We start from the raw sequence: 23,674 nt of genomic DNA, 5'->3' as shown, positions 1-23,674 counted from the left end.
GATGTTGAACAACGAGGAAGCAACGGAGTAACGTAGAAATACGAAACGAAGCGGAACGAGTGTGAGCATGAGCGGCGGTCAGCAATCAAGGCAATAAGGGTATAACTATATGTGCAAAGCAAAAAAAAAATATGACAACAAATGTTACGATCGCGACCGGGTTCGCTCATGTCCTACTAAGTGAGAGGGGGATTCGAAGTCGCTAAGCGGTCGCCGGGCACCAAACGAGCTAGCCATCTGTCGCTGCCAATCGTCTAGTTCATTCGACAGGTGCTCGAAATTCTCTGAGCTCGTCATGCTGGATGGTCGTTTGAGAGGTTGATCGACTTCCAAGACAAGGTGAATTTTGTGCGAAAGCTGTTCGTTTTCCCTTTTGAGGTTGGTGTTTTCGACGGTGAGCTTTTCAAGTAAACTGGCGCCACTTCCTTCCCGATATACAGCGAGAGTAGCGTTCATTCTTTCAATCTCCAACTCTAGCTCCTCCACACGAGTCTGGCGCTCGTCAAACTCTCGTTGAGAGATGACGAAGTTATCCTTCATGATGTCAAGATCCTTCTCCAGTGTCTCCATTCTTTGACGGAGATCTTTGTTGTCATTGATTAAACGCTGACTTTGCTTCTGTGCATCAATTAACTGGCCGCGAAGGTGCTCGTGAGTGTCGTCCGAAGGAGTGCTGCGACCGTTGACACCACGTCGCGGTTCAGTGCTGGATCGTCCTCGAACAGTGTCCAATTCCGCTTGCAGACTAGCATAGGCAGTCTTCGTCCTCGTAACTTCGTCTTTCATCCTTCGCATCATTTTTTCAGTTCCTCTGCGATGGACAATTAGACCCAGGACATGCATAAATACTTGTGAAGAGCTCACTTTACATAATGCACAGCAAGTTGATAGTCCTCTTCCATCTGGCGCATTCGCGCCTTATAGCCCCGTTCCGTCTCCTCGAGTTTCCGTTCAGCTTCAAGAGCGCGTGCGTCAGCATCTGAGTCACCTTGGTTCACAGGGCTCTGCATGGACCTCGATCGATCTTGTTGTTGTGACATTGCACTCAACTGCACCTCGAGCTCGCGCTTCCTTCGAAGAGCTGCGTTGAGTTCCCGCTCTGAGCGTTCGTACATCAAGGAGCGTTCTTCTAGCTGTTTCTCCAGGTCTGCCAATCGCGGAGCAGTTGCCAAATTTGAGGAAGGTTCATCCGAATCTGGGATAATGCCATTTTCTGAAAGATAGTTCCGAAGCATTACCAGGCGGATATTGGTATCGGCCGTTTCCTTCAACGCTGCCCGCAAATCGTTATCCTTTTCCGCAAGATCTTTGCGCAGACGACCCTGCTCCAGGACAGAGCTGGATAATTGCGCCCGGAGGCCCACAATTTGCGATCGTAGGAATGTTTGCTCAGATTCCGTTTGTCGTACCCTGCGACGCTCCTCTGAAAGATCCTTTTGCACTTCCTCCAGCTGCTGGGTGACCTCCTTCAGCATCTTCCGTAGAGAAGCAGCTTCCACCTCCATAGTCTCCACCTTCTCTGCATGTCCTCTCGTTAACCGGTCTTCGTCTGCCCTAAGGTCACGATGTGAATCGAGAAGTTCACCAAGACTGCCGGTGGTGAGTGCACGGAATGCATCAGCTTCTTCACGAGACTTCGCCCACGCATTCTCAACTTCTGCAAGTCTGATCCTCGCTTGTTCCACTTCGGATGTACGAGTCTCTAGGTCACCGCGTAGCTCTGCAATGTCTGCCTCAAGTTGAGTGATCTGATCACGAGCACGTTGATCCTCTTCAGAGCGGGACGATACGGCTTGTAGCGCCGTACGGGCTTGATCGAGAGCGCGGATATGCTGATCACGGAGTTGGCTCAACTCCTCAACCTGTCTCTTAACCTGAGCTGTTTCAGCATCTTTTTGTTCGAGCAGAGAAGTCTGGCCAAGAAGTCGATCGGCATGGTCTCGAAGAGCGGCCTCGACTTCTACGTAACGGTCGCGAATTTCTGAGTGTTCACGAACAACACGATGGTGTGTCTCCTCCAGAGCATCAGCACGGTTGTTGGCATCAGAGGACCGTGCCTCCGCCTGCTCAAGAAGTGTAGTCTGCAAGGCCAGCGAGTCACTCAGTTCGTCTGCTGTCTTCTTCTGTGCAGTCTGTTCCACTAATAGAGTGGCAAGATGGCGTTCGAGCTCAGCAATACGTTCTCGCTCTATTTGCGAGACCTCGCCAGGCATAGATGCTTCATGGGCCGTGAGCTTTGCGCGGTAGTATGCAGCTTCCTGGATCGCAGCAGACTTCATGCGCTCAGCATCCGCAATGCGCTCTGAAGCCTGGCGGGCTTGATTGACCAGGGTAGTCTGCATCTTCGTTAGAACGTCTCATTTTTGTTGAAAAGAAAAAAACACACCTGCACCTGGGTTTTGAAGTGCCTGAAATTCATGACCATGTCAGCAAGTTTCCTTTGTTCCTCACTGGCATCATCTTGGAAGTCAATATCCTCAGCTTCCAATGTTTCTTCGTCAAGTTGAACAAAGCCCGACCGGGAGGCCTTCAAAAGCGCTGTCTTCATCCAAGCCTCTCGCCTCCGCAACGTCTCAACTTCCATCTCTTTGACCTTGTAATCCCGAATCAGGTCAGCAGTCACATTGCCCGTTGAACCGAATTTCCCCTGGGCATGCCCATTTCCGTTTCCATTCGCACCAGGAGAACCACCTGATGGCTGATAAAAGGCATCAAGTGGAGGCCTGCTACGATCCACAACGGGTGATGGACTTCGGGCAGCCAGACCGCTCATCGCTATACTCGCCACATTGGGTGGCTGTACGTTGCCATAGAGATCGGATCCGCTCTGAGATGTGGGGGACATCGCACGGGTGACACTGAAGGAGTTGGGACTTCGTGCTCGGGTCTGGTCTGGAGATGGTGCGTGATCTCGGGATGTAGTGATAGACTCGATGGTAGCACCGGTGTCCGTCCCGTTCCCATCATCCGTTCCCAACACGTCCCCATCATCTCTTCGAGGGCGTGTCGGTGCTTTACCTTTGGTATTAGGAGATGACTGCACAGGGGCACCATTCGGTGTACGAGTTCCAGGCCGGATTCCTGGCGGGGATATAGCCCGGCGGAGGTCGTCTACGTCTTGAGGAGTACCTGTCGGGGACATGGCACGGGTACCATTAGGCACATTGCTTCCTTGTGCAGGTGGTCCTGGCGGAGGGGTAGGTGTTGCAGATGATTTTCGATCAGACTTGTTGGCCGGTAGTCCTTTGCTTGAATCAGGGTATTTGATGTGCTCTGAGTAATATGTCAGCGGTGACATTTGTAAAGTTGAGCGCATTACGTACTGGTGTCAAGAACATTAATAATTCCATGGTCATCACCCTTGGTTGGCGTGAAAGATTCCCCGCCAAGAACAAAAACTCTAGTTCCCATGGACGCCATAGCATGACCTGAACGGCCGCTAGGCGCTGGACCCATATTTTGGAACATATACCACCGTTGGTCTGTACGTGATAAGCTTAGAACAGGGACGCCTATCATTCGTCAAACCACGTACTTGACATCTTGAATGCCGCTAAATCCCCAAGGTCCTTGCCGTCTATACCCCGACCGCCAAATATATAGATGACGTCGTCGACTACAGCAGCTGCGTGGCCTTCCCGGGGTGAGGGAATAAATCCAATGCATTGCAGTTCTGACCAAGTCCTGGTATTAGTATCATAAGACCATGTATCATTGTAATGGTATTGGCCATCTGTTCCTCCGAACCTGTGAAACGTGAATACAAATTAGTATCGGATGAATGACGAACATACACGATGATGCGATCCTGGTATGTTACACAGGCATGTCCTGTACGTTGGGCAGGACGGGCGGTTCCGACGGGTTGACACGGCTCCCAAGTTGTTGTTGTCCGTACTCGGGGCATAACATAACATAAGGTTTAGAAAAATAAGCTTAAATGGACAGGACTTACGAGTATTGAGATCAAATGACCAGAGGTCATTCAGGAACTCGCCATCTACCTGACCCCCGAAAACAAAAAATTTGGTACCGACCATAGTAACGGCATGACCATACCGTCCAGCAGGTGCAGGACCGTGCATAGCTACCCGGGTCCACTCTCGTGAAACTGGGGTGTACATGAAGGATGGGGTCTTGAGAAAAAAACTAGTATGAACGCACCGAGATTGAGAAGATACAAGCCATCATCTTGTTTTTCCGACTGATCAGACGTGGGGTCTGTTTTTGTATCGCCTCCCCATATAATGAGAACGCTGCTAACGATTGCACTAGCATGACCAACTCGCGGCGAGGGTATTTCTCCGGCTGTCTGCACGAGAGTCGCGGAAAGATCGCGAGTAGAGAAAAGGTATAAATCATTTCGGGCGGTTTCGCGAACCAGACCACCAAAAAGATACAACTCTCCCGAAGCAGTGGCTGTCGCCGGAAGTGCATGACCGTAGCGAGGGAATGGTGAAGGTGAAGGTGAATTTGGTGCGGGCACGCCAGGCTTCGAAATTACGAGTGGGGGTGGGAGGAGTAAGCGCCGTGCAGACCAGGGATAAGCTGGCCGTTGTTGAGGTAACTGGGAGGTTTGAGGTGGTGGTGGTTGTGACTGGGGTGGCTGCTGCTGTGACTGGGGGCTGGGTCCGCGAGCTTGTTGACGTTGAGCGAGGGCTGGTACAGGGCCATTTGTGGTGTTGGAACTGGAGTTGGGATGAAGAAAACGATGAACGGCTGTTGGAGAAGAAAAGTTGAATATGAAAGACTCACGAATCGTTGTCACGCGAGGGTTGAAGTTGAGCAGCGTTGTCCTTTGCAGCCAGCTGCGCGAGAGCTTGGCTTGGAGTCTGAGCTACTGTTACGGATGAAGCAGCGAGCTGACTTGCGCTAGGCTGCTTCTTCCTTGAGAAGAATGACATTCTTCGTGCTCTGTTTACTAAGAGGGACGGTATGGTTGGCTAATAATTTTTGTTTGAGGAATTAAGAGTGAGTATGTGAAAAGGACGGGGGCTATGACAATTTGTTGTCGTTGTAGAGAACAGGCTTGTCTGATGGTATAAGCAGTGCTATTCTGTATTAGGTTTACAACTATTTGCTTTTAATCCAAGTACTCCGATTCTCTAACCTAGCTAACACTAAAATCTGAACATCATGAATATCATCCGGTCTCCCTCGCAACGAACATCGCTGTCTGCTCTCAAATTAACATTTCCTTTGGGAATTCAACGGAAAACTCGTCTCACTTTTTCCCCACACTCGGCCGTAAGCTTTGGCAGATAGGTCAATTCTCACTGCATAATAAGTAGGAGTTCAAGACTAACGCCCAGCTATCATATCTCCATTCGTACAGAAGGTCAGCTTCTTACTTTATTCATTCTACGCTTTCAGGAAGTTAGCGTGGACTAACGACTCACCGCATCAGTACTGACAGTCTAGAAGCCAAAAAAAAAACTCACAGTGAATATGGTCCGATGCAAATGTCGATATCTGTACATCATGATTCCGTTGTTAGTACATCACCCCATCATCAAAAGCAGAGACACCCACGAAGTAGTAGCTATGATCGTACCCTTCCTGTTTCCTTACTCGTACCTGTACCTCATCATGCCCAGCCACACGCGCAGCCTCGAGGAACTTGTCCGGGTGCAGTTGGTATAGGAAATTATCCGCAGTACCCTGTTACTACATCAGTCCCATCTAATAAGGGCCAACGAATAGACAAAAGCATGACGCACATAATCCACGAGTATATTTACCGCTCCCTTCACCTTCCCGATCATCGCTGTTGCATCATATCGGTCTTTTCCCTCCGCAATACCGCCCGCAAGGTACCCAGAGAATGCCTTCGTGCCCCATGGCACCTCGGATGGCTCGCAGATGGGTGAGAATGCAGATGCACTACGATATTGCTTCATCCCAGATAGCAGTGACGCAAGGTACACAGTCAGCGCCCCGTGTCCGCCCATCGAGTGTCCAAAGATTGACTGGCGTGTGAAGTCCTGTGAATGTTGTCGTCAGGGAAAGAAAGGGAGAAGATAAGAGATGCCGAGACAGACGAGAGGCAAGCCCGCTTTTTCAAGCACCTGAGGGAGCTCTTGAGTAACATGGCTGAGCATATTATAATGCTTCGACCACTTGGGATTCGTTGCGTTCAGGTAAAACCCAGCACCTATCCACCGCGTCCGCTATCAGGTAAGGATGAGCACCAAGATAGCGATTACCAACCGCTGCCAAAATCCCAATCTGAATCTTCACCGTCGATGCCTGCACCACGCGGGGAGGTGTCAGGGAAAAGCAGTGCGATGCCCTGAGCTGCTGCATCGCGCATGAAACCGCCTTTTTGGGCCCTGCGTTTTGTCATGTGAGTTTGCGGGGTCGACGGAAAGGCGTTTAACACACCCATTATCCTCCGTGCAGGTCAGTCCTGCAAGATAGACAAGTACAGGGACCTTCCCCTGAGCCGCGTTGGCGGGGAGGAAGAGATTGAATTGGGTATAGGTATCGCCCAGAGCAGCAGACTATTATCCTCATTATCAGCGGCGTGGCGTTGTCGCCTCTGCCAAACGACGTACCCTAAACTTGTACTTTGTGAGCGTCCCCTCATAATGCTTGTTCGATGAAAGTTTTTCGAGCGACATGCCAGCGGGCTCTACGTCAATGTTGTGATTCACGATAGGAAGATCTAAACTATTGAATGCGCAAGCTGACGAAACGGACAAGAATCATACACGCTTGTTGGGTGAGATGGCTCGGGCACTTGCAAGTCTCATGATCACTTCTCCGGTCCACTCCCCGGTCATGGTATTAATTTGGCCTACTCCAACTCACATCGGATAAAATGTGTTTTATTCCGTGAGATACACTAATCAATGCTAAATCTCAGTAGTAGGCAATTAGAATATAATACGACTAATAATGCGGCAGATGCATTTACGGGTATGGCGTGATGCGTGAAAGGTGGTCTAGTCTCGTTCTCCCGTATGTGCAGGCGGTGTTGGCGATTTTGTAGGTGGTGTAGGAGGGGTCTCCTCATGAGGAGGCGTAGGGGGCAGAGATCTCTGCTTCGTTGATGTGGGTGCTTCTGGGGATGTCGGAGATTTCGATCCTTCTGCCGGTTTGAAAGTACGTTGAGGTAGGGACATTGATTCTTCTTGCGCTTTTGATATCATCTCTCCAAGTACAGGGTGCATTCTCAGCAGCGGGCTTGGCGTTGACCTGGGAGATGGATTACTATTCAAGAGGTTTTGTTGAATTTTCTCCCGGTGACTTTCAACAACCATGTCATCCTCTAGTGTATCACAATTGTCGCCCTCGCCCTCCTCCACTCCAGCCAGCAAGTCTGCGATACCAAGGTAGAATGAAGCAGGTTTGAATAAAATCTCTCTCCCCCAAATCGAGGCCCACGTATATCGCGCAGCGTTCGTCCATCCAACAAGGTCGAGGTGGTTCACGGGAGAAAGAGTACCGAGATATGTGCCCTGCATGCGTATTCAGCAAGGCGCACACACCAAGGAGTCATCATGCGTACTCACCCACTTGGCTGACTCGACGCTAACCAGCCCGTCGTTCGGACCCTCCTTCTCCAAGATGATACTGTGCGGCCATTTCCATGTATCAATAAGACCTGGTTCATAGCATGCACCCCAGCTAAAATAGCGCACGCCCTCGACGTCAGGTGTCTCCTCGTTGAACCGGCGCATGCTCTCTAGAGTAAGACATTCAAATGCCTTTCCATCGCCGCCACCGTTTGGTAAGAGCTCAAGCAGGGCGAGGACGGATGGAAGATGCTGCGAAGCGAGTGACATGAAGTGGTCCGCGAAGGAGGAGCCACGATGTGGAGTGGCAATTGTAGTGATGCTTATCACGGAAAATTTGCGTTGGGTGAGATGCGTTGCGAGGTAACGGCAATCAAGGCCACCCTGCAATGTGTCAGTAAGGGTGATCGTCTGCCTCGGTGCTCACCTTACCATGCTGTGTCCTATGAGATGGACAGCTCGGCCAGGATAAACTTCTGAAATCTTTTTCTCGAGAACTTTTGCGCGCTCTACAGGAGAACTAGTTGCAGGTACTCGCGTGATAAGAACTTCGCACCCATTTGCCTCCAATGCTTCCTTGATACCACGCCAATGTGCAACCTGTAAGGGTGCAAGTGAAGGTCCAACAGTTACGGTGTCAAAACCAAGAAGCCCATGGCAGAACACAACGGGAGCTTTTGGTGAACGATCTACATGCAAGTGGTTAGCAATGTTCGAGGAGTAGACTACAGACATACACTTCTGATGTATTGTATTCAACGACGAGGCCTGATCCTCCTCATTTAGGAGCTTGCCCACGTTGTCCTTGATCCCCGAGTCTGAATCACTTTGGAACCACCATTTGGTCAGAATAGGAGGAGGCGCAATCTGTGGTGCGGTAGATGCATGGATCGAACGCAGTGTATCAATGGACGAATGAGTGGGTAGGGAGTGGTTTAACGATATACATGGCTCATCAATGTGGGCTGCAGGATCTGCAGAAGATAAAGGGAGCCCATTTTGAATATGTGGAGGAATGGGAGCCACAGATGCTGACGGGAGAGTTGATAGCAGATTACTGAGTAATGGAGGTGGTCGACTGAGCAGACGAGCAGGCGAAAAGGATGGAGGCAGTCGTGCGCGTGGGGGCACTGTCGGAAGAATGCTGTCACTCAATGCCTCGTTCAGTAATGACAGCCCAGGAGATGGTGGACGCGATGATGATGGTGAGCCATCTGGGGTCGACCGGGACGTTGAGCTGGATAGCGCCACGTCTCTGGCAGACGATGATAATGGCCACCACATAACAGGTGGCTTCTGATTAGTAGTAGTAGACATAGACAGCGAGTGCTGAAGTGCCCATGAAGAAGAGGCAGACGCTGGAGAAGCGCTGAGCGACCTGCCGTGAACTCCACGTGCAGCCCTGCCATTGATGGCCGCAGTGGACGCTGACCGGGAACCCCACATCCCAGACCAACTTCCGGGTATTTCCTCGTCGTTTCGACTGTTTACTAGATATTCGGAGCGGGAAGTTAGCGTCTTGAGAGTGGAGCTCACTGTGGTCGACGGCGACGAAGATAAGTCATACATTCCCCGCCGAGAGTAAGTGCTCCGAGTCCAACTTCTATTGGGGGTCAACTTTTGGTAATTAGAAGTGGCTGTGCTACATTTCTTCATCCTGTAATGCATGGTCCATCGCTGCCATCCGTCCTCAAGTCGAAGCCTGCGACCCATGACAGTAAGCCAGGACATATTTATGATACTATGCGAGCTGAGTGACCTTTCTAACAGCAACCACTACTCATGATCAGCTAACAGCTGGTCTTGCTCGCGTCACCTCTCCTCAAGAGTAAGCCTATATCGCACTAGCGTGTTATGATTCACCCACTATACTGTAGGACACCGATATACATTTGTGCGTTCCAAGGTACGCGTTATATCGTCTACTATCTGTCCGTTCACTAGCGTCCGTAGATTGCAACAGACTGTTTCCTTCACGCGAACGTGTCATGCTACATCGTAAACGTGACCACAACTCAGAAGAGGATAGAGACATTATTACATGGAACGAATAGCATTGTTTTCACTACCACACTGATGACAGATACATTTTTCTCAATTTTGGATAGAATCGGATGTGAACCATTGCAATCAGATACCACGAACTTGAAAGCGCTGTACAAATCTAGTGTCACAAAAACGCACAAACAAGAGCAATAAAAACAGAGTATTGCAGACTGAATTACGTGAAGTGCGCTCTGATCCGCTCTCGGTACGCTTGATCCAACTCTTCGAGGTCCATGCAGATCCACCAACTCTTGAGTGCAGAGTACACAGTTGCACGGTCCTGCGGGTCTGAGACAAGAAGGTGCGAGACGAGGATCTTGGCTACACACCCGCAAATAGTCAGGGGATTGATCATTTATTCGAAAAATATGGGTTGCGGAGGACTAAAACCAGTTAACCTTGGGCACGCACCGTCATGAAGCGGACCCCAGATCGGTTCATGGAAGCAAATCTGCCCATCAAGAATACGTTGTTTTGTTCTTTCATCTTGAGCCGTCGCATGCTGGGATTGGACGAAGCCTTGAGAGTCCACGACGTCTTCAAGAGAGATGCGAGAATGAGTAGAACCGACAAAGTCGAATGGGTGACTTCCGCTTCAGCAATCCGAGTATTAACTCTGAATGCGATTTCTGTGACAACAAATATAGCAGAACACGCACGTCAACATAGCAAAAAGCGTCACGCCTGCGCTCCAGCAGTCAGCTGGCATGCCAACGTAGCCAAGATGTTTGTGCTCGAGCGCCAGGATACCTTCTGGCGGGAGATAAGATATGGTGCCACAAACATGCAAAGTTTCTTGATAAGCTTTTGGACGTGCAAGACCGAAGTCGGCAATCTGGATACGTGGATAAGGTCCGGGTGAAAAAAGCAGAATGTTTTCTGGCTGTTGACGACAGAATAGAGTCAAAATTTTGAAACACACACAGGGACTCACCTTGAGATCTGCCTTAAGCTCAGCTTGGACCTCGTGGGAGAGGTATAAAACCTTACCTCTGTGTGAGATCATACGGTCGTGCAGGTATTTCAAGCCCTTGAGAAGTTGATACATGATGTACTTTGCCTCTCCTTCGCATAATCGATGCTTGGAGTGCGTTGTGATGTACGTGAAAAGGTCGCCGCCAGTACAGAGTTCAAGAATGATGTATCTGGTGCTCACAATTTGTCGCTTCAGTGGTGAACCAAAAAAGCAAGCGACCTACAGGAATTCCGGATCCAAATCGACAGCATATACCCTGTTAATGTTAGGCTGTTTGAATCGATATCGTGACATTTCAAGACAAAAAGATGAAATTATGCACGAACGTGATGCAGGTTCATGAGCAATGTTGCCTCCTTCATTTCTTTTCTAAGGTCATTACCTTCCTTGCGCCTAATAATCTTGCAGGCGGCTTGTTGGTGACCTGTGGTATCAAGCGCAAGCTGTACGGTGGCATAACTCCCACTCCCAAGGCAGTGAGATGTGATTAGGAATCGTCCGAGGTCCTGCATGAAACTCTTTAAAATCAATATGTTGCTTCGGTGAACGGTAGCAACTTTGTATGACTGCGTTTGTGATTGAGAAGGCTGTGACGCGTGTTTTTCGTGTTTTTCATTAACGTGCCTCCATTTAAGTATGCACTGAAAGGCTGGTAAAAGGTCAGCAAGGCATAAATTGAGAGCGGCATATGATTGATACATACTCTGCGAGGCTGGTATTCTGAATGTATCGCCATTCATGACAATGACAGATGTTTTGCGGATTTTGTGCCCATTCAAAATGAGTCCATTTGTCGACAAGTCCTTCACAGCAGTCAAGTTAAGCAAGTAAGGTAGCACGGCGCAAGTAACTACCTGGCATGATACAATGATTCCTCCGGTGCTAGACTGGACCCTGTTCAACGTGTGTCAGGAGATGTATGAACCAGCGAAACATGACACATGAGCTGACGCGTGTATCTTGCAATGTACGCTGGACACCACGATATCTGGTATCACGTACGAGCTGCATATGAGCAAGTGAGTAAACAAGATAGCTTAGGTTAGAAGATGCGTTGAGCGACCAAAGAGAAGGGTTCCTTCCAATGGTTATTGGCTTCCCGATACTCAAAGTTATTCCTACGTAGCAGATCGTTGTTAATGATCCCTGCCGCTTAAAGGAACAAGATAAATTCATACCTTCCGTGCGTCCATCCGCGGTAGTCGTAATGAATTTGGCGCATACATCCGATCTTGACAAGGTCTGTGAACGTGCTGACTTTGAAGAGACAAATGAGGGTACAGGCTGAGTCGGTCCTAGCGAGCGTGTCTGTGTTTCCATGCTTGGTAGATTTAGAGAAAAAACAAGAAACGACGTAGATGCGGCTCGAGGCATTTATCGAATAGCAGAGGGGTCATTGCTACTTTTGGAATTTGACCCGACCACTCTCAACAGTCCTCAATAAATAATTGTGTTCCACCAGCGCGTTAGGCATCAATCATATCCCTTGCCGCTCCTCTGCTTCACTCGCTTGTTCTTTTTGTTATGCTTCTTCCCAACCTTACTAGCACTCGCCAACATAGCGGCCTGATTCGCGCTCCCATGTCCCAATGGAGTACCATCGTCAGCCACCATATTTTGATGAGGATATATTCTTCCCCTCGAAAACTCTTGCCCGTTACGAGAGGTACCTTGTAAAAATGGCCGTGCTGATAGATTCGAATTATGAGCGAAGAAGTCTTGGTCAAGAGCTTGAGATTTCAGCCCCTGCCCTTGAGCAACAAGCATGGGAGACGGATTAGCCGGCACGAATGTATCCGCGCCTTTTCCAACTCTTGTGACGGGTGCACGTTTCTTTCCTGTCACTCGCAGAAGCGACAGTTCGTGGGTTCTTTGGTTGAAAGATTCCTCAGGTGTGCCCGGCGGTGGGTGGCAGAAAAGCAGTTTCCCATTGACATAGTCCTTTAGGACATAACGTGCTGCTCGTGCCTCATCTGGATTACCTTGGCCGGACCGCATGAACCCTCGAGCAACTGTTGACTGATAAAAAATAGTTGTTTAAACCAAATGAAGAGTACCCACTCGCATAAGCGATCAAGAAGTCCTCAGCAGTGATCTTCCCGTCACCCCCCTCTTCTACACCTTTGAATTTAACAGTCAAACCGTAAGTCGCTTCAAGCACCTCCTTTGGTATTCGCTTGGCTACCAGAGCTACCGGACCAGAATACTCCCTCATTTGGTCAATTGGTAACACACCGTCACAAACCAGTGCAGCCTTGGTAGTCGCAAATTGAGGGAATACCAATCCAGGACAGTCACAAAGTACTATCGCTGGGGAGAGATGAATAGTTTGAAAGTGTTTTGTCTTTCCAGGGGTCGAAGAGACGGAGACCTTTTTTTCTCCGAGAAGGGCGTTGATTGTGCTAGATTTACCAACATTGGGATAACCAACGAGCCCAACCACCAGTTTTGTTGGAGGTTCCCCAGACGGGCCAGTAAACACTGCCAATTGGTGAGCTGTAAGCCTTTATTTGGATTTTTTTTTAAATGGAGCTTCACTTGATAGATCTGGAGCAGCTGTGGCGAACAGGTCTTCGAGCTCCAACACTGAGAGAACTTTGGTACGAGGATCTTTCCCGTCAGGATTATCTTCCTCTGTGTGAACGTACTGATGTTCGTCGTCCGTGTCGCTGTCGGAGTGAGGTGATGATTCCTGCACCGACTCTTTTGCGAAGTCATCATCACTGACATCGTCGCTGGGTGTATCCGGACCATCTGAATCGGACAGTGAAGTTTCGTCTTGATTATCCTCATGGAGTTGTTCCTCTTCGGCCTGGGCAATAGCATCCCGGCGGGCTTGCTGCAATGCAGCAGCATTCGCAGCGGAGAAAAATGCGTATTGTATGCCTTGACCATCGAAATAATCTGCCCATATTCGCCTTGAGGTGAAGGTTCGAATAAAGATAGACATTCGATAGAAGTGGGACCACGCTCACCTTTGTGTCGCAGTGAGTAGATCGGCCTTATTGATTAACAGCAGAGTCTTGCGCTTATCTCTTCCTGTACCTGCCTCGCCTTCTGCACCTTCCACGTCTTTGACATACGACTCAAGATCCTCGCATCTAAATCTTAGCGGATTGCGAGCATCAACGATTTGCACGACTAAATGTGATCGCTCTAAGACACGCCATAATTGCCTCCAGACTTCGATATTGCGCTCGAATGGCGTTAACAGAAATTTGTCTTCCTCCTGAAGTCTTTATCGGTATCGGTCAGTGGCCACAGAAGATCATGGGTTTTCCCACATACTGAGCAAGCCCTCTTCGCCATTCGAGGAAGGCATCTTTCTCCTGTCGGTCTAATTGTGATGTTGTGATTGCTTTCGTCCATGGAGGTCTTCGGGGCACTCTGAGTCTCTCCTTATTCAGCTGGTGCTTCTTCAAAGTCGACTCCTCCTCCTGATCAGTGAGAAGATGGGGATTGTGTGTTGATCCTACAGGGGACTGGATAATCTTCACATTTCGTCGTTCTAACTTTCCGCATGAGGCTACAAACAAAAAGGAAATCATATTGACGCACCCGCCGTAAACTCCGTGCCCGCCAATTGTGCCGTGTTCAGAAATTCATCTAGATCTCTCTCCTGCGTAACAGATTTAAGACGGGTTGTAGAATCAACTTCGGTTGTATACTGAGAACATGAGTAAACGCATGCAGAAGACAAAATACCACGTACAAGACCAGACTCTTGTCTTTCTTTGGCATCCTTGAACTTCTTATTGATGATAGCTCGACCAAGTCCCGATGGATTTTGGTTCTTTTGTCTTGGTGGCTGTCATTGCACACCATCAACAGTTAGCGTTTCACTCTTGCTTTTGACTCACCATGACGGCAAAATTCTGATCGGATTAAAGTCTGAATCAAGATGGCCCCGACTTAAAGACCGACCTCACTGATTATCAATTGCTATATTTGGTCATGAGCTCGTTAGCCTGACTCGTTTCTTTGCTCGTTTCTTTCAATACCAACCTTGTAGTACTAGGACCTTCAAGTTTGTGGTCTGACCACGGAAAACCGCTTCGTTCACCCAAATCAACCTAGTACTGTAACCAGCTCAGTCAGACCAACTTGAAGTACCCATTTTCTTAATATTATCCTTTGACGCGGAAGGAACATCATCGATATTGTTGAAGTATGTTGTAGCAGGGCCTAGCGCTGCCTAGCGTACAGAACATTCACCATGCAATTGAAATGGAACATGAAGTCCGCTTATCAGCTGTGACTTCGCAAATCAATGCATTGATAATGCTTCCAAACTTACCTCGACTTGGCAGGGTTTAACTTCTGCTTCGCCATTAGAACGGGTCAAACCCTAGTTCATCCATGTGATCAGTGGCAGCGACTTACCATCGTCAACACAGCACTCCTCTTTGTTCTTCGCGCAGTCACACAACCAGACTCGAATCGATGTCATCGCAGAAGACTGCGCCAGCTGTAGGTTTTCACAGCCCTTTCGTCCAACGTACGCTTACTACAGCCCTGCAGGTGAATGTGCCACAAGTAGGGACAAGAACAAACCATCGTCTTCCTGAGTTTGGCGTTCAGTTGAATATTGTACACATCGCCCATTGCAAGAGAGCTCAAATAACCCTCGATCAGCAACAACTTGCGTGGGGAACAATTTATGAACTGGCACGAGGTGTCACTCGTGGCATGTGGACGTTCGAAGATATGACGGAACATCGTCTGCGCCAACTCAAGGGTTCAAATGCGCAAGCTGCATGGAAAGTGGCTGCCGTCATCAAAGACGAGATGGGGCCGTCATCTGCGATGAGAGCACCATCAGAAGTTTGGTATAAAGTTCAATCATATCATGAATCCAAAGCTAAATATGATCGAAAGGCTTGAGTACGATCGAGAGCAGCTTGCGATTGTTGAAAATAAAGGCCGCGGCCTGGGAACTATGGGCGACTGGGAGGGAAAAGAAAATTGGTACGGAGGCAAGATCCAGCAAGCTGCCCGTATTGTGAGAGCGGGAAGTTCGTTTAAACTCGAGCTCGAAAAACCCGAGATTCGGCGGTCGCATCGATTTGCTCGGTTTTTGGGGTCTCGACGCATCCTCCAAATCCGTGTTCCAGACAACCTGATATATGACACAGAAGTTCCCAAGTTTCTCCAGTCCAGCAAATTTGTGCTGTGTGGCCGCGTTTTCGTACCATTTCATGCGAAGGAAGGGAATGTTTACCTTTTCGAAACCAACGAAAACATAGATCGGCAGACTCACCCTGACGATGGCGACGCTCACCGGCTAACACTCCATGAATTTGTACAGTGGCATAATCCATTAAGATTGAATTCAAAACAGGTGAATACCTTTTCGTCTGAGTCCGCGTGATACAGCTCTGACGCGCACTTCAACTAGCCCATCAGCAAATGGTCTACCCGATGGGCGCTCGGCCTATCAACTTCGGTACCAACAATCAAATTTGCTTCTGAGAATATATTCTTCATTGATGATCAGTGTAACATTTTCTCTTCCTTGCAAACTATGGTGCATTGACTTAGATGTTGCAGATGCTGCGAACTGCGCCGAGGGAGAGCATCTAGCTGAAAAAATCATGACTGATGGGTGCGGGCTCATCAGCGGTGCGGCATTGACTGCCATCATGCGAGTAATCCAATATCCAAGTCGACCGACAGCCGTGCAGGGACGTATTGCTGGTGCCAAGGGGATGTGGGTTCTGCACCCAGATCCTGAGTATCAAGTCGCCGATGGACCACCAAAGATTTGGATACGTAACTCGCAACACAAAATCAATTGTGGACCGCTGCACAAGATTGACGATGCCCACAGAATTTTCGATCTTGTTGCGCCGTCTCGTGTAACTGGTCCGAGCCGCTTATCCAAAGACACTCTGGTAAATTTAGCTCAGAATGACGTTCCCACTGGTATTTTGAAGGAACTCATGGCTAATGGACTGAACAATGAAGTGCGCCAGCTCACTGAATGGGACGGCTCCGATTCAATGATCCTAGTTTGGCGAGCTGTTGAGCGTGCTGGCCGTGTTGTGATTTGTAGACTGCGGCGGCGCATTGCTGGCCAGGCCCGTGCATTCGGCCTTGGCCAACTCCGGCCCAACGAGGAGCTGGGTGACGAGATTGATGATGATGGTAATGTTATATTGGACCAGTCACCGGCTGCCCCGGATCCCCGAAGTCGCAATCCCCATAGCGGCCAACCAACCTCCCTATATGAATCCGTCCTCGAGCTTCTCCAGGCAGGATTTCACCCCTTAAAGCTCGACCCGCTCTTTAACAAGCTCAAAAGCGTGGTGACGGTTGTTCTGGACGATTATGTAAAAAATTGTCACATTCCAGTCAAGGAGTCCCTCGAGGCCTACATCGTACCAGGCAAGTAGCGTTCTTATCGATTACTGTTGCTCGTCTAATAAGACCACAGATCCGTATGGTGTCCTTGAAGAGGGCCAGATACATTTTCGGTCGTCGCAACTCATCACCGACCCTGAAAGTGGAACCCATATCGATATCATAACTGGACCTGTTTTAGTGAGCACTTTAGTTTTGTCAAAGCTTGTCCTGAGATTTATGATTAGATATGGAGGATTCCCACAAGACTGCCCTCGGATGTCCAGAAGGTAAGAAACCTGTTTTTCGTAGAACGAGTCATCACACATAAGTCAGGTCACTGCCGTCAGTCACCCTAAGTTGTCAAGTTACTTTGATGTCATTATATTTCCGGTGAAAGGCGAGCGATCACTGGCAAGCTACTTGGGTGGCGGAGGTTGGCTTTTTCCTCTCATGCCTATTCCCGAGGCATTTGCTCACAAGTTTGCTTTGTAGACTATGACGGAGGTAAGCTTCTTTTTCTTACTTATTTTCTATCTCGTTTAGTGATTGTTGATTGTTCTTCGAAAGATACTGCCGTGTTGGTCTGGTCCAAAAACCTTGTTGAAAACTTCAACAGCTCTCCACTGTACGAGACACCCGTGGATCTGAGGAACGACTTTGAACGAGATGTCGAACACCTTCTTGATTTTGACCAACGAGTATCCAAGCTCTCAGATAAAGAGGCTCAAACAGCTTTTCAAAAGGTTTTGCTGCTTGGGCTCGTGGAGACGAAGTACAAACTGTATTCTGGCTTTCATGACGCAGCTGTGTATCAAGATGGCTATGACAGTACAACAGCCATTCGACTTGCATATATGTAAGTGCATCAAGTTGTGTCGCTACCATGCTCGCTTTATAATATGTGAGGAAGGTTTACAACGTGCCTGGATGCAAAGAAGAGTGGACTACGAGTCAAACAACATGTTTTCGAGGCAGACCGTAAAAAATATGGCAGCCGCAAACCATATTACAAAGTAGCAGCTCTAAAAAAGAGCGACTCTCCCAGAGAAGACCCACCGCCATTGAAGCGAATATCATCATCACCTTTCATCCTCGATGACCTCGTGGACGAGGGTAATCGCCTCCGTGACGAGTATGTCAAGAAGTACTCAAGTCTTCGCAATTCCCCGCCCCGTGCTTTAGACCACGATACCCATCTCACCTCTCCTTACACATCTGCATCTTACAGGGCAACACAAGCGATGCATGTCGGTTTCCAAGGATTGCAAAGCAATCTGACTGTTGCCAAAAATCATGTCGACAAAGCATACCAAGACTGGCTACGTGCCATTGCAATGCAGAAAAGTGCTTCGTGTCCTGGGCGTTCTGATCCAAAGGAACAACAGATCCAAAAAGTTGTGCAATACTTCGCGCAGCGGCCGTTGTTCCAAGACGTACTCTTTTTTTCCGCGGAAGAACTCAAGACTATTATGGCATCGTATGCTTACACTCTGAACCAGTCATTCGGGTTTTCTGTTGCCTTCAGAGAGCTTTGCGCCATCAAAGCGCGAGCACAAGGCGAAGTCCCTTTTGAGGATAAATTTGCGCAGGTTATGAACATACCCAACAATGTCCTACGAGCTCTTTCGCAGGCACAAGATGACGTAGATGACTGAGGCTTTCATGTTTTTCATGACATGACGGTCATCTGGTACATCGGTATATATCACTGAACCAGTTGTCTTATTTACATCCCATATGTACTCCAATACGTGTTGCATCTATAGCTATCCTTATTATGTGTGGTACCGATGAACTCAACTGCGACTGTGCAGCTGGTGCATATCTCCTCGGATCCATGCGAAGGAGTTTTTTTCACATGCATCCGAAATGCGATAGTGTACATTTATCGTCTGCGTCAGGCCTCGTGAGTAGCATATGTGCGTCAAGGTTTTGCCATATCATAAATGCTGTTCACATAACAAAAGATCAACATGGATAGGACTAAGGGATGGAGGCATTCCAGCGCTTGTTAGGACCCCTCTGATCGGTCTGCCTGCATGGAACAAGCCTGAAAGATTTTTTGCGTCCGACGGCTGATAGCCTATCACACGCAATGGCGTTCAATCTCCATGGTCCGTTGGAACATGGCTGCCATTCGACAAAAGAAGGTATTAGTGAGGACAGACGATTAATGTAAATTTTTACATGAATGAAGCCATGAAGGGGGTTATGCTGCAACAACAAGCCCTCGTTCCGACCCGTGCTTCACCTTAACGACATCCAGAAAAGAATTGTGCCAATGGAACGCGCCGAGTGCATTTCCCCATGATACCATGAACGGAAAGCTTCTCTTCTAAGTTGACAATGTGATCCGAGTGCGAAACGGAAAACCTCGGGAGTAAGTCTCTCGGAATTTGGTAGCATATCCGGGCCTTCACTATCTGCTCTGTATAGTTGCATTGGATGCGTGAGCAAGTTTAGCGGACAGGTGGAACACATCAACTTGTTGTGTGGAAAAACCTGTCTGTATCTGTGGAGTACCGCCGCCGCGTACGTATACGAACCATTTGGTGGCATGGCCGACTTCTGTGACCTGGGAATCGGAAACAATGAGGTTCGGGACTGACCGAAGATGACTATCTCCAGGCTAGCATCACCGGACATATTCGTAACTGCAACATCAAGCATGGTCGGGCTTTACATAAACTTCAAACGGCCGCCGAAGACATCATCTATGTGAAGCTTCAAGTAAGTAAGCCGCGGCGGATTTAAGATATACCGCTCACAAACATTCAACAGATTCATTTTAAAGATTTCTAGAACTCACCTTGGTTGGGCGCTACTAAGAGAATCTACAAGTCCCAACGGGTTAATGCAACGAACCGACGGCTGGCTTTGGCATCATTCCTTACTGATTGACCAAAGTCTGAATTGTCTGACGAGTATCGGGGTGGAAGAAAACCTATCATGGACCGATTATGTCATCTTTGCTCTTTGACTTTCGCCAGCCTGAGCTTGATGTTAAAGTTCCTGATGCATTTTGCCAGATAGTCCTTAGCTCACCCTGGGAATACAAATCCATCTTGTTTGCAGAATCGTGCCGGTTTCAAGTTCGGTGGAGTTGGTGTCGCTCGGGATGTTTACGCAGATTTGCACTTGAGACGATAGATCTTGCCAAAGTCACACTACTGGGAAACTGACGTTTTACCGCCGTTTGCTGCCAGTGAGGTTACATTCAACAGGTATCCTGGAGTGCTCTGGAACGCTCTAGGCTAGGTCTGGAATGCTCTAGCCAGGTCCAGATCTGCTTTTGATTGAAATCTTGCGACAGGTAAAATGTTGAACCCCCCCGATGTGTAAGTTTCTAGTATTTGACCTGCCCTTCGATGCCAATTTTGACATGCAGTGCAGTATCCATGTAAGCATCATAAGGAATCATTTGGGCTCCCTCGAATGTCGTCTCTGTCTGGCACTTTATACCAATGAAGGTTCATACTAGGGAAAGAATCAATCTCGCTCGTCGTGCGGCTCGCGATGCTCAGGACACGCAGTCGATAATTGCTCTGACTCGAAGAAATGTACAACGCAAAGCGTCCCTCAAAATAGTACGCCTAGGCCACTGAGTGAAAAACTGTGGGACAAAAAGAAGGTATGATGGTCCAGGTCCACCTTCTTCAGATCAAAGCAGATGTCATTTCTCGCCGACGATTTATGCGCACTTGGGAGCAAAAGAGGGAGCCTCTGAACAAGGCAGTATGCCAGTATCTGATCGTAGATGCAACTACTTCCCCAAGTCACACGTTGCTTATTGGGTGCTAGGTGGCTACTGAACCGTATGAAGCCAATTGTTTTCCCCTGCGCGCGAGATAGAAGACGAAGCTGACGACGCCGGATATTGGAACTGGTCATATTGGGATCCCGATACGAAACAGTATAGCTTCCAGTTCATGTTCCATTTGACTTACTGATCTAACCGTACTGATCGGTGCAACTTTCTCTTCTTGTCATGTTTGTATTCATCCGCGTCCCGAATTATTTGGATCAACTTCATCCTGATAAATTTAGCTTTCATCTCAATCCTCATGTACGCCGTATGATCTTTCTCATCTGATCCAAGAAACTTCTATTCACGTTTTGGACGGTAAATGACCTGTCAGCCCCAAATTTACCATTCATGTAAACTCCCCTTGCTCCAGATTTACTCGTGGAACCTCCTAGGGCAAGAAGTATGATGTAAGTTGGTTATATACACATCAGTGATCCAAGTGAGTCGCAGCCCTGAAGTTTGTACCCCGTAATCGACCTATTAAGTGCAACTCTTTCATAGTCACCATCACGGCTATTCGCGCAAGATGATATGCATCAGAAACTCTGGATGGTTTCTGTCTCGATGACCCTCGAGCTCAGTCTTACAACTTAGACCAAGGGGCCATAGGATTCTCGAGAACGATGAACCTTAGGAGAACTAGGAACGTAGACGCCGTGGTGACAACACACTTGAAACACCATCAATGACGAGATCGCACTCTATTCGTATCAATCCTTGGCCTGTCCATTGATGGGGTGAGTGTATGTTAATAGAGTCGACTTAGAATTCAGTAATGAAATTCTTCACACAATTCATGTTCGATGTGCTATTGCTGGAAATAATGAAATAGTAAAAAATGTGGGCATTATTTGGGTGTCTAAGTATGTATGTGAAATCGTTACAATCAGGGTCGTCGCCGTCTAAACATAACCTCTGCCTTACGGTTGGGAGAGCAATTCATCAGAAACCATTCATCTGGAGGACGCTCGCCTTCTTTTTCCAATTTAATATCATAGTTTAGCACAAGATAAGCCATCATGGCCTTCATCACACTAGAAGCAAAGAAGCGACCGGGGCTGACAAAATCAGTGAGTGAGAACTCAAAACCATAGATCGGGCAATTTTGGCGTACCAAGCATGAAGTCCATACCCAAAAGGAATATAACTCGCACTTGTGGAAGCTAGTAGGCTTTGTAGGTCTTCAGTGTCCTCGCGCTGCTGTGAAAACCGAAAAGGTTGAAACTCAGACGCGCTTTCGAAGTATTCCTCGTCGAGATGCATGGGTAATGAAGCGACAACGACGTGAGTTCCGCTAGGTATCACAGTGCCATCCGAGAATACGAACGGCCGCATTGCTTTGCGCATCATAGGGACTACCAGAAATCAGCCTAGTATCGCCAAAAATAAAAAATAACATACAGAGAGTGGTGCTATTGAATCGTTGGGATTCCTTGAGAAAGCTGTCCATCTTGACAAGTTTCGTCATCGCAGTCTTTGACCATCCATCTTGATTAATAACAGCTAAAGCTTCCTCTCGAAGGGGTTTGCAATATTGAGGGTATGTAGCAAGATTGAAAAGAGCGTGGGTGAAGCTCTTTGTGAGACAATAAGTCAGTGATTGATTTGCTCTGGAGCATAACGGCATACCTGAGCCGATGTATGTAATGAAGCAAAATTGAGGACCAAAATCCGCAAGCATATACTCCGAAGATTCCTGTGCTCATTGTCGGATACGTCGATGAGCCAGCTAATCATGTCATTCTTTATTGGGGAAACATAGTTAATTAGTGAACCATGTCATAGAAAGATAACACACCGGTTGAGCGTGCCACTCGTCCCTGCATTGCTCCAGGGTCTGCAGTCGTTCCTGCACGATAGGTTCAAGAAGTGCCATACATCCCCTGATGCTACTAGGCGTGTTCGTCAATAAGCGACCAATGATCCTAAAAGTCAAAGTTGGGTCTTCGCACCATCAATTCAGCAACACTGCTTACGGATGTGCAAATTTTGGGAAAAAGTTCACGAGAGTTGCACGCAATACAACTTGTAAAGCGAATTGCTGTTGCAGGGCTTCAAATTCAGGGGATCGGCCTGTAAGCGGGTTGAGCGGATGCACCCTTGATCTAAGCGAACCACTCACATAGCGGAAGCCCAACAAAAAGGCGATTGCTTACGCGACACATAGCCTTCATGATCTCCGGGTATATGCGAACTTTAGTCCAACCTGCGCAACAAGCACGTAAATATAACCTCACGGAGAAAGTGAAAAAACTTGCCATTTTGGTCTAGTGGTATGATGGTTCTGAATGCATGGTTGATTTCGTCGTAAACATCAGGAAAGAGCGCCTGAAGGTTTCGGGATAGATGGTTGCGAGTGACTTGTATGTGATAGGGATATTCCTGGGCGTCGATGCCAAATGTATATTTGACTTGAAGAAGCTGTGCAACCGTGGATTAGGAAATCTCAATGTTACGGAATAGAAGGCAACTTCCAACGCACATCTCGCATAGCGTGATCGAATGAAAGCTCGTCTTCCGGCACCTTCCTCAATTCCTCTATTAGCCGCGGACCAGTAAGGACCACTACCCATTTGTCAAACAATGGCACTCTGAACATTCCGCCTTTATGCTTCATCGAGGTTCAAAACATAATTGCATAAGAATAACATGGTCACCAACCTTCTGATAGCCTTCTTGCACCATGGCTGGAGCATCCATGATGAAGCGGACCGCGCCGAGCCATGAAGAGACTGCCCCTGATGGTCCGATCGCAGGAATAACATGAAGCTAGACTCGAAGTTAGTTAGCCCACTGCAACTGCATAAAAGTGCATGCCTCAGAAAACCTGCGACGATCGTAAATCGAAAGGAGTAGAAGGGCTACTGCAACAGCCAAGGCATAGACAAAGAGACCAGCACTGTCCATGAGATGAGCGTCGGAGGCAAAAAGGGGTAGAGGGCATTTCGGACAACACGCACCTGCGGAGGAAGGGTATTT

At 48.3% G+C, this 23,674-nt stretch overlaps 8 protein-coding genes across 8 annotated transcripts; 2 read left to right on the top strand and 6 right to left on the bottom strand.

Moving 5' to 3' along the window:
- Positions 1–1,379: 1,379 nt before the first annotated feature.
- EDB93DRAFT_5837 (uncharacterized protein) lies at positions 1,380–5,021 on the bottom strand. The gene is made up of 9 exons (XM_041456773.1): positions 4,756–5,021; positions 4,165–4,688; positions 3,956–4,111; positions 3,795–3,897; positions 3,536–3,747; positions 3,324–3,482; positions 2,387–3,273; positions 1,757–2,336; positions 1,380–1,590 (listed from the first exon to the last, which is right to left on the bottom strand). The coding sequence occupies exons 1-9, from the start codon at positions 4,902–4,904 to the stop codon at positions 1,535–1,537; spliced, it is 2,826 nt and encodes a 941-aa protein (XP_041313396.1). The 5' UTR covers positions 4,905–5,021; the 3' UTR covers positions 1,380–1,534.
- A 5-nt stretch (positions 5,022–5,026) lies between these two features.
- Positions 5,027–6,725, bottom strand: EDB93DRAFT_1111435 (carbohydrate esterase family 1 protein). Its single transcript, XM_041448084.1, has 9 exons — positions 6,558–6,725; positions 6,385–6,503; positions 6,211–6,332; positions 6,042–6,154; positions 5,721–5,984; positions 5,533–5,661; positions 5,442–5,472; positions 5,307–5,387; positions 5,027–5,252 (listed from the first exon to the last, which is right to left on the bottom strand). Exons 1-8 carry the CDS (start codon positions 6,621–6,623, stop codon positions 5,362–5,364), a joined length of 870 nt encoding a protein of 289 aa, XP_041313395.1. The 5' UTR covers positions 6,624–6,725; the 3' UTR covers positions 5,027–5,252; positions 5,307–5,361.
- Positions 6,726–6,947: 222 nt separating this feature from the next.
- On the bottom strand, positions 6,948–8,804 carry EDB93DRAFT_1074709 (alpha beta-hydrolase; the record flags this gene model as incomplete). Its single annotated transcript, XM_041445114.1, has 4 exons — positions 6,948–7,463; positions 7,518–7,904; positions 7,953–8,209; positions 8,258–8,804. 4 exons carry the CDS (start codon positions 8,802–8,804, stop codon positions 6,948–6,950), a joined length of 1,707 nt encoding a protein of 568 aa, XP_041313394.1.
- Positions 8,805–9,182: 378 nt separating this feature from the next.
- On the top strand, positions 9,183–9,574 carry EDB93DRAFT_1074220 (uncharacterized protein; the record flags this gene model as incomplete). Its single annotated transcript, XM_041445077.1, has 4 exons — positions 9,183–9,237; positions 9,291–9,348; positions 9,398–9,426; positions 9,474–9,574. The coding sequence occupies 4 exons, from the start codon at positions 9,183–9,185 to the stop codon at positions 9,572–9,574; spliced, it is 243 nt and encodes an 80-aa protein (XP_041313393.1).
- Positions 9,575–9,648: 74 nt separating this feature from the next.
- On the bottom strand, positions 9,649–12,081 carry EDB93DRAFT_5088 (kinase-like protein). Its single transcript, XM_041456585.1, has 11 exons — positions 11,721–12,081; positions 11,606–11,660; positions 11,494–11,547; positions 11,397–11,436; positions 11,246–11,345; positions 10,869–11,191; positions 10,766–10,812; positions 10,557–10,711; positions 10,226–10,508; positions 9,978–10,159; positions 9,649–9,887 (listed from the first exon to the last, which is right to left on the bottom strand). Exons 1-11 carry the CDS (start codon positions 11,914–11,916, stop codon positions 9,742–9,744), a joined length of 1,581 nt encoding a protein of 526 aa, XP_041313392.1. The 5' UTR covers positions 11,917–12,081; the 3' UTR covers positions 9,649–9,741.
- Positions 11,822–14,445, bottom strand: EDB93DRAFT_1196104 (uncharacterized protein). The gene is made up of 8 exons (XM_041450884.1): positions 14,403–14,445; positions 14,255–14,350; positions 14,101–14,209; positions 13,831–14,050; positions 13,518–13,778; positions 13,081–13,460; positions 12,604–13,023; positions 11,822–12,554 (listed from the first exon to the last, which is right to left on the bottom strand). The coding sequence occupies exons 1-8, from the start codon at positions 14,403–14,405 to the stop codon at positions 12,016–12,018; spliced, it is 2,028 nt and encodes a 675-aa protein (XP_041313391.1). The 5' UTR covers positions 14,406–14,445; the 3' UTR covers positions 11,822–12,015.
- A 540-nt stretch (positions 14,446–14,985) lies between these two features.
- EDB93DRAFT_1073667 (RNA dependent RNA polymerase-domain-containing protein) lies at positions 14,986–18,542 on the top strand (the record flags this gene model as incomplete). Its single annotated transcript, XM_041445029.1, has 9 exons — positions 14,986–15,378; positions 15,428–15,883; positions 15,941–16,040; positions 16,093–16,922; positions 16,972–17,085; positions 17,133–17,174; positions 17,221–17,320; positions 17,455–17,743; positions 17,798–18,542. The coding sequence occupies 9 exons, from the start codon at positions 14,986–14,988 to the stop codon at positions 18,540–18,542; spliced, it is 3,069 nt and encodes a 1,022-aa protein (XP_041313390.1).
- A 2,948-nt stretch (positions 18,543–21,490) lies between these two features.
- EDB93DRAFT_1317897 (cytochrome P450) lies at positions 21,491–23,602 on the bottom strand (the record flags this gene model as incomplete). Its single annotated transcript, XM_041454852.1, has 11 exons — positions 21,491–21,753; positions 21,810–22,050; positions 22,097–22,271; positions 22,325–22,438; positions 22,494–22,620; positions 22,672–22,768; positions 22,818–22,901; positions 22,954–23,116; positions 23,178–23,306; positions 23,357–23,464; positions 23,561–23,602. The coding sequence occupies 11 exons, from the start codon at positions 23,600–23,602 to the stop codon at positions 21,582–21,584; spliced, it is 1,452 nt and encodes a 483-aa protein (XP_041313389.1). The 3' UTR covers positions 21,491–21,581.
- Between the last annotated feature and the right edge of the window lie 72 nt (positions 23,603–23,674).

This window comes from Suillus bovinus (assembly GCF_016758785.1).
Source record: "Suillus bovinus strain UH-Sbo-P2 chromosome Unknown EDB93scaffold_1, whole genome shotgun sequence".
NCBI lineage: Eukaryota > Fungi > Basidiomycota > Agaricomycetes > Boletales > Suillaceae > Suillus > Suillus bovinus.
Note: the sequence above shows the minus strand (reverse complement) of the source record. Positions and strands in the feature narration are given on the sequence as shown.

What these genes read in the sequence shown, in the direction of transcription:
- EDB93DRAFT_5837 (XM_041456773.1), bottom strand. Translation starts at nt 4,904, where the DNA reads ATGTCATTCTTCTCAAGGAAGAAGCAGCCTAGCGCAAGTCAGCTCGCT. An exon ending in CCCTCGCGTGACAACGATTC is followed by an intron (nt 4,689 to 4,755) that starts GTGAGTCTTTCA and finishes TCCCAACTCCAG; the next exon opens with TTCCAACACCACAAATGGCC. An exon ending in AGCGGCATTCAAGATGTCAA is followed by an intron (nt 3,483 to 3,535) that starts GTACGTGGTTTG and finishes TATCACGTACAG; the next exon opens with ACCAACGGTGGTATATGTTC.
- EDB93DRAFT_1111435 (XM_041448084.1), bottom strand. Translation starts at nt 6,623, where the DNA reads ATGTCGCTCGAAAAACTTTCATCGAACAAGCATTATGAGGGGACGCTC. An exon ending in TCACAAAGTACAAGTTTAGG is followed by an intron (nt 6,504 to 6,557) that starts GTACGTCGTTTG and finishes TGAGGATAATAG; the next exon opens with TCTGCTGCTCTGGGCGATAC. An exon ending in AAAAAGCGGGCTTGCCTCTC is followed by an intron (nt 5,985 to 6,041) that starts GTCTGTCTCGGC and finishes CAACATTCACAG; the next exon opens with GACTTCACACGCCAGTCAAT.
- EDB93DRAFT_5088 (XM_041456585.1), bottom strand. Translation starts at nt 11,916, where the DNA reads ATGCCTCGAGCCGCATCTACGTCGTTTCTTGTTTTTTCTCTAAATCTA. An exon ending in CGCGGATGGACGCACGGAAG is followed by an intron (nt 11,661 to 11,720) that starts GTATGAATTTAT and finishes TCTGCTACGTAG; the next exon opens with GAATAACTTTGAGTATCGGG. An exon ending in GGAAGGAACCCTTCTCTTTG is followed by an intron (nt 11,548 to 11,605) that starts GTCGCTCAACGC and finishes GCTCATATGCAG; the next exon opens with CTCGTACGTGATACCAGATA.
- EDB93DRAFT_1196104 (XM_041450884.1), bottom strand. An exon ending in CTACTCACTGCGACACAAAG is followed by an intron (nt 13,461 to 13,517) that starts GTGAGCGTGGTC and finishes CTTCACCTCAAG; the next exon opens with GCGAATATGGGCAGATTATT. An exon ending in CTTCTTGATCGCTTATGCGA is followed by an intron (nt 12,555 to 12,603) that starts GTGGGTACTCTT and finishes ATCAGTCAACAG; the next exon opens with TTGCTCGAGGGTTCATGCGG.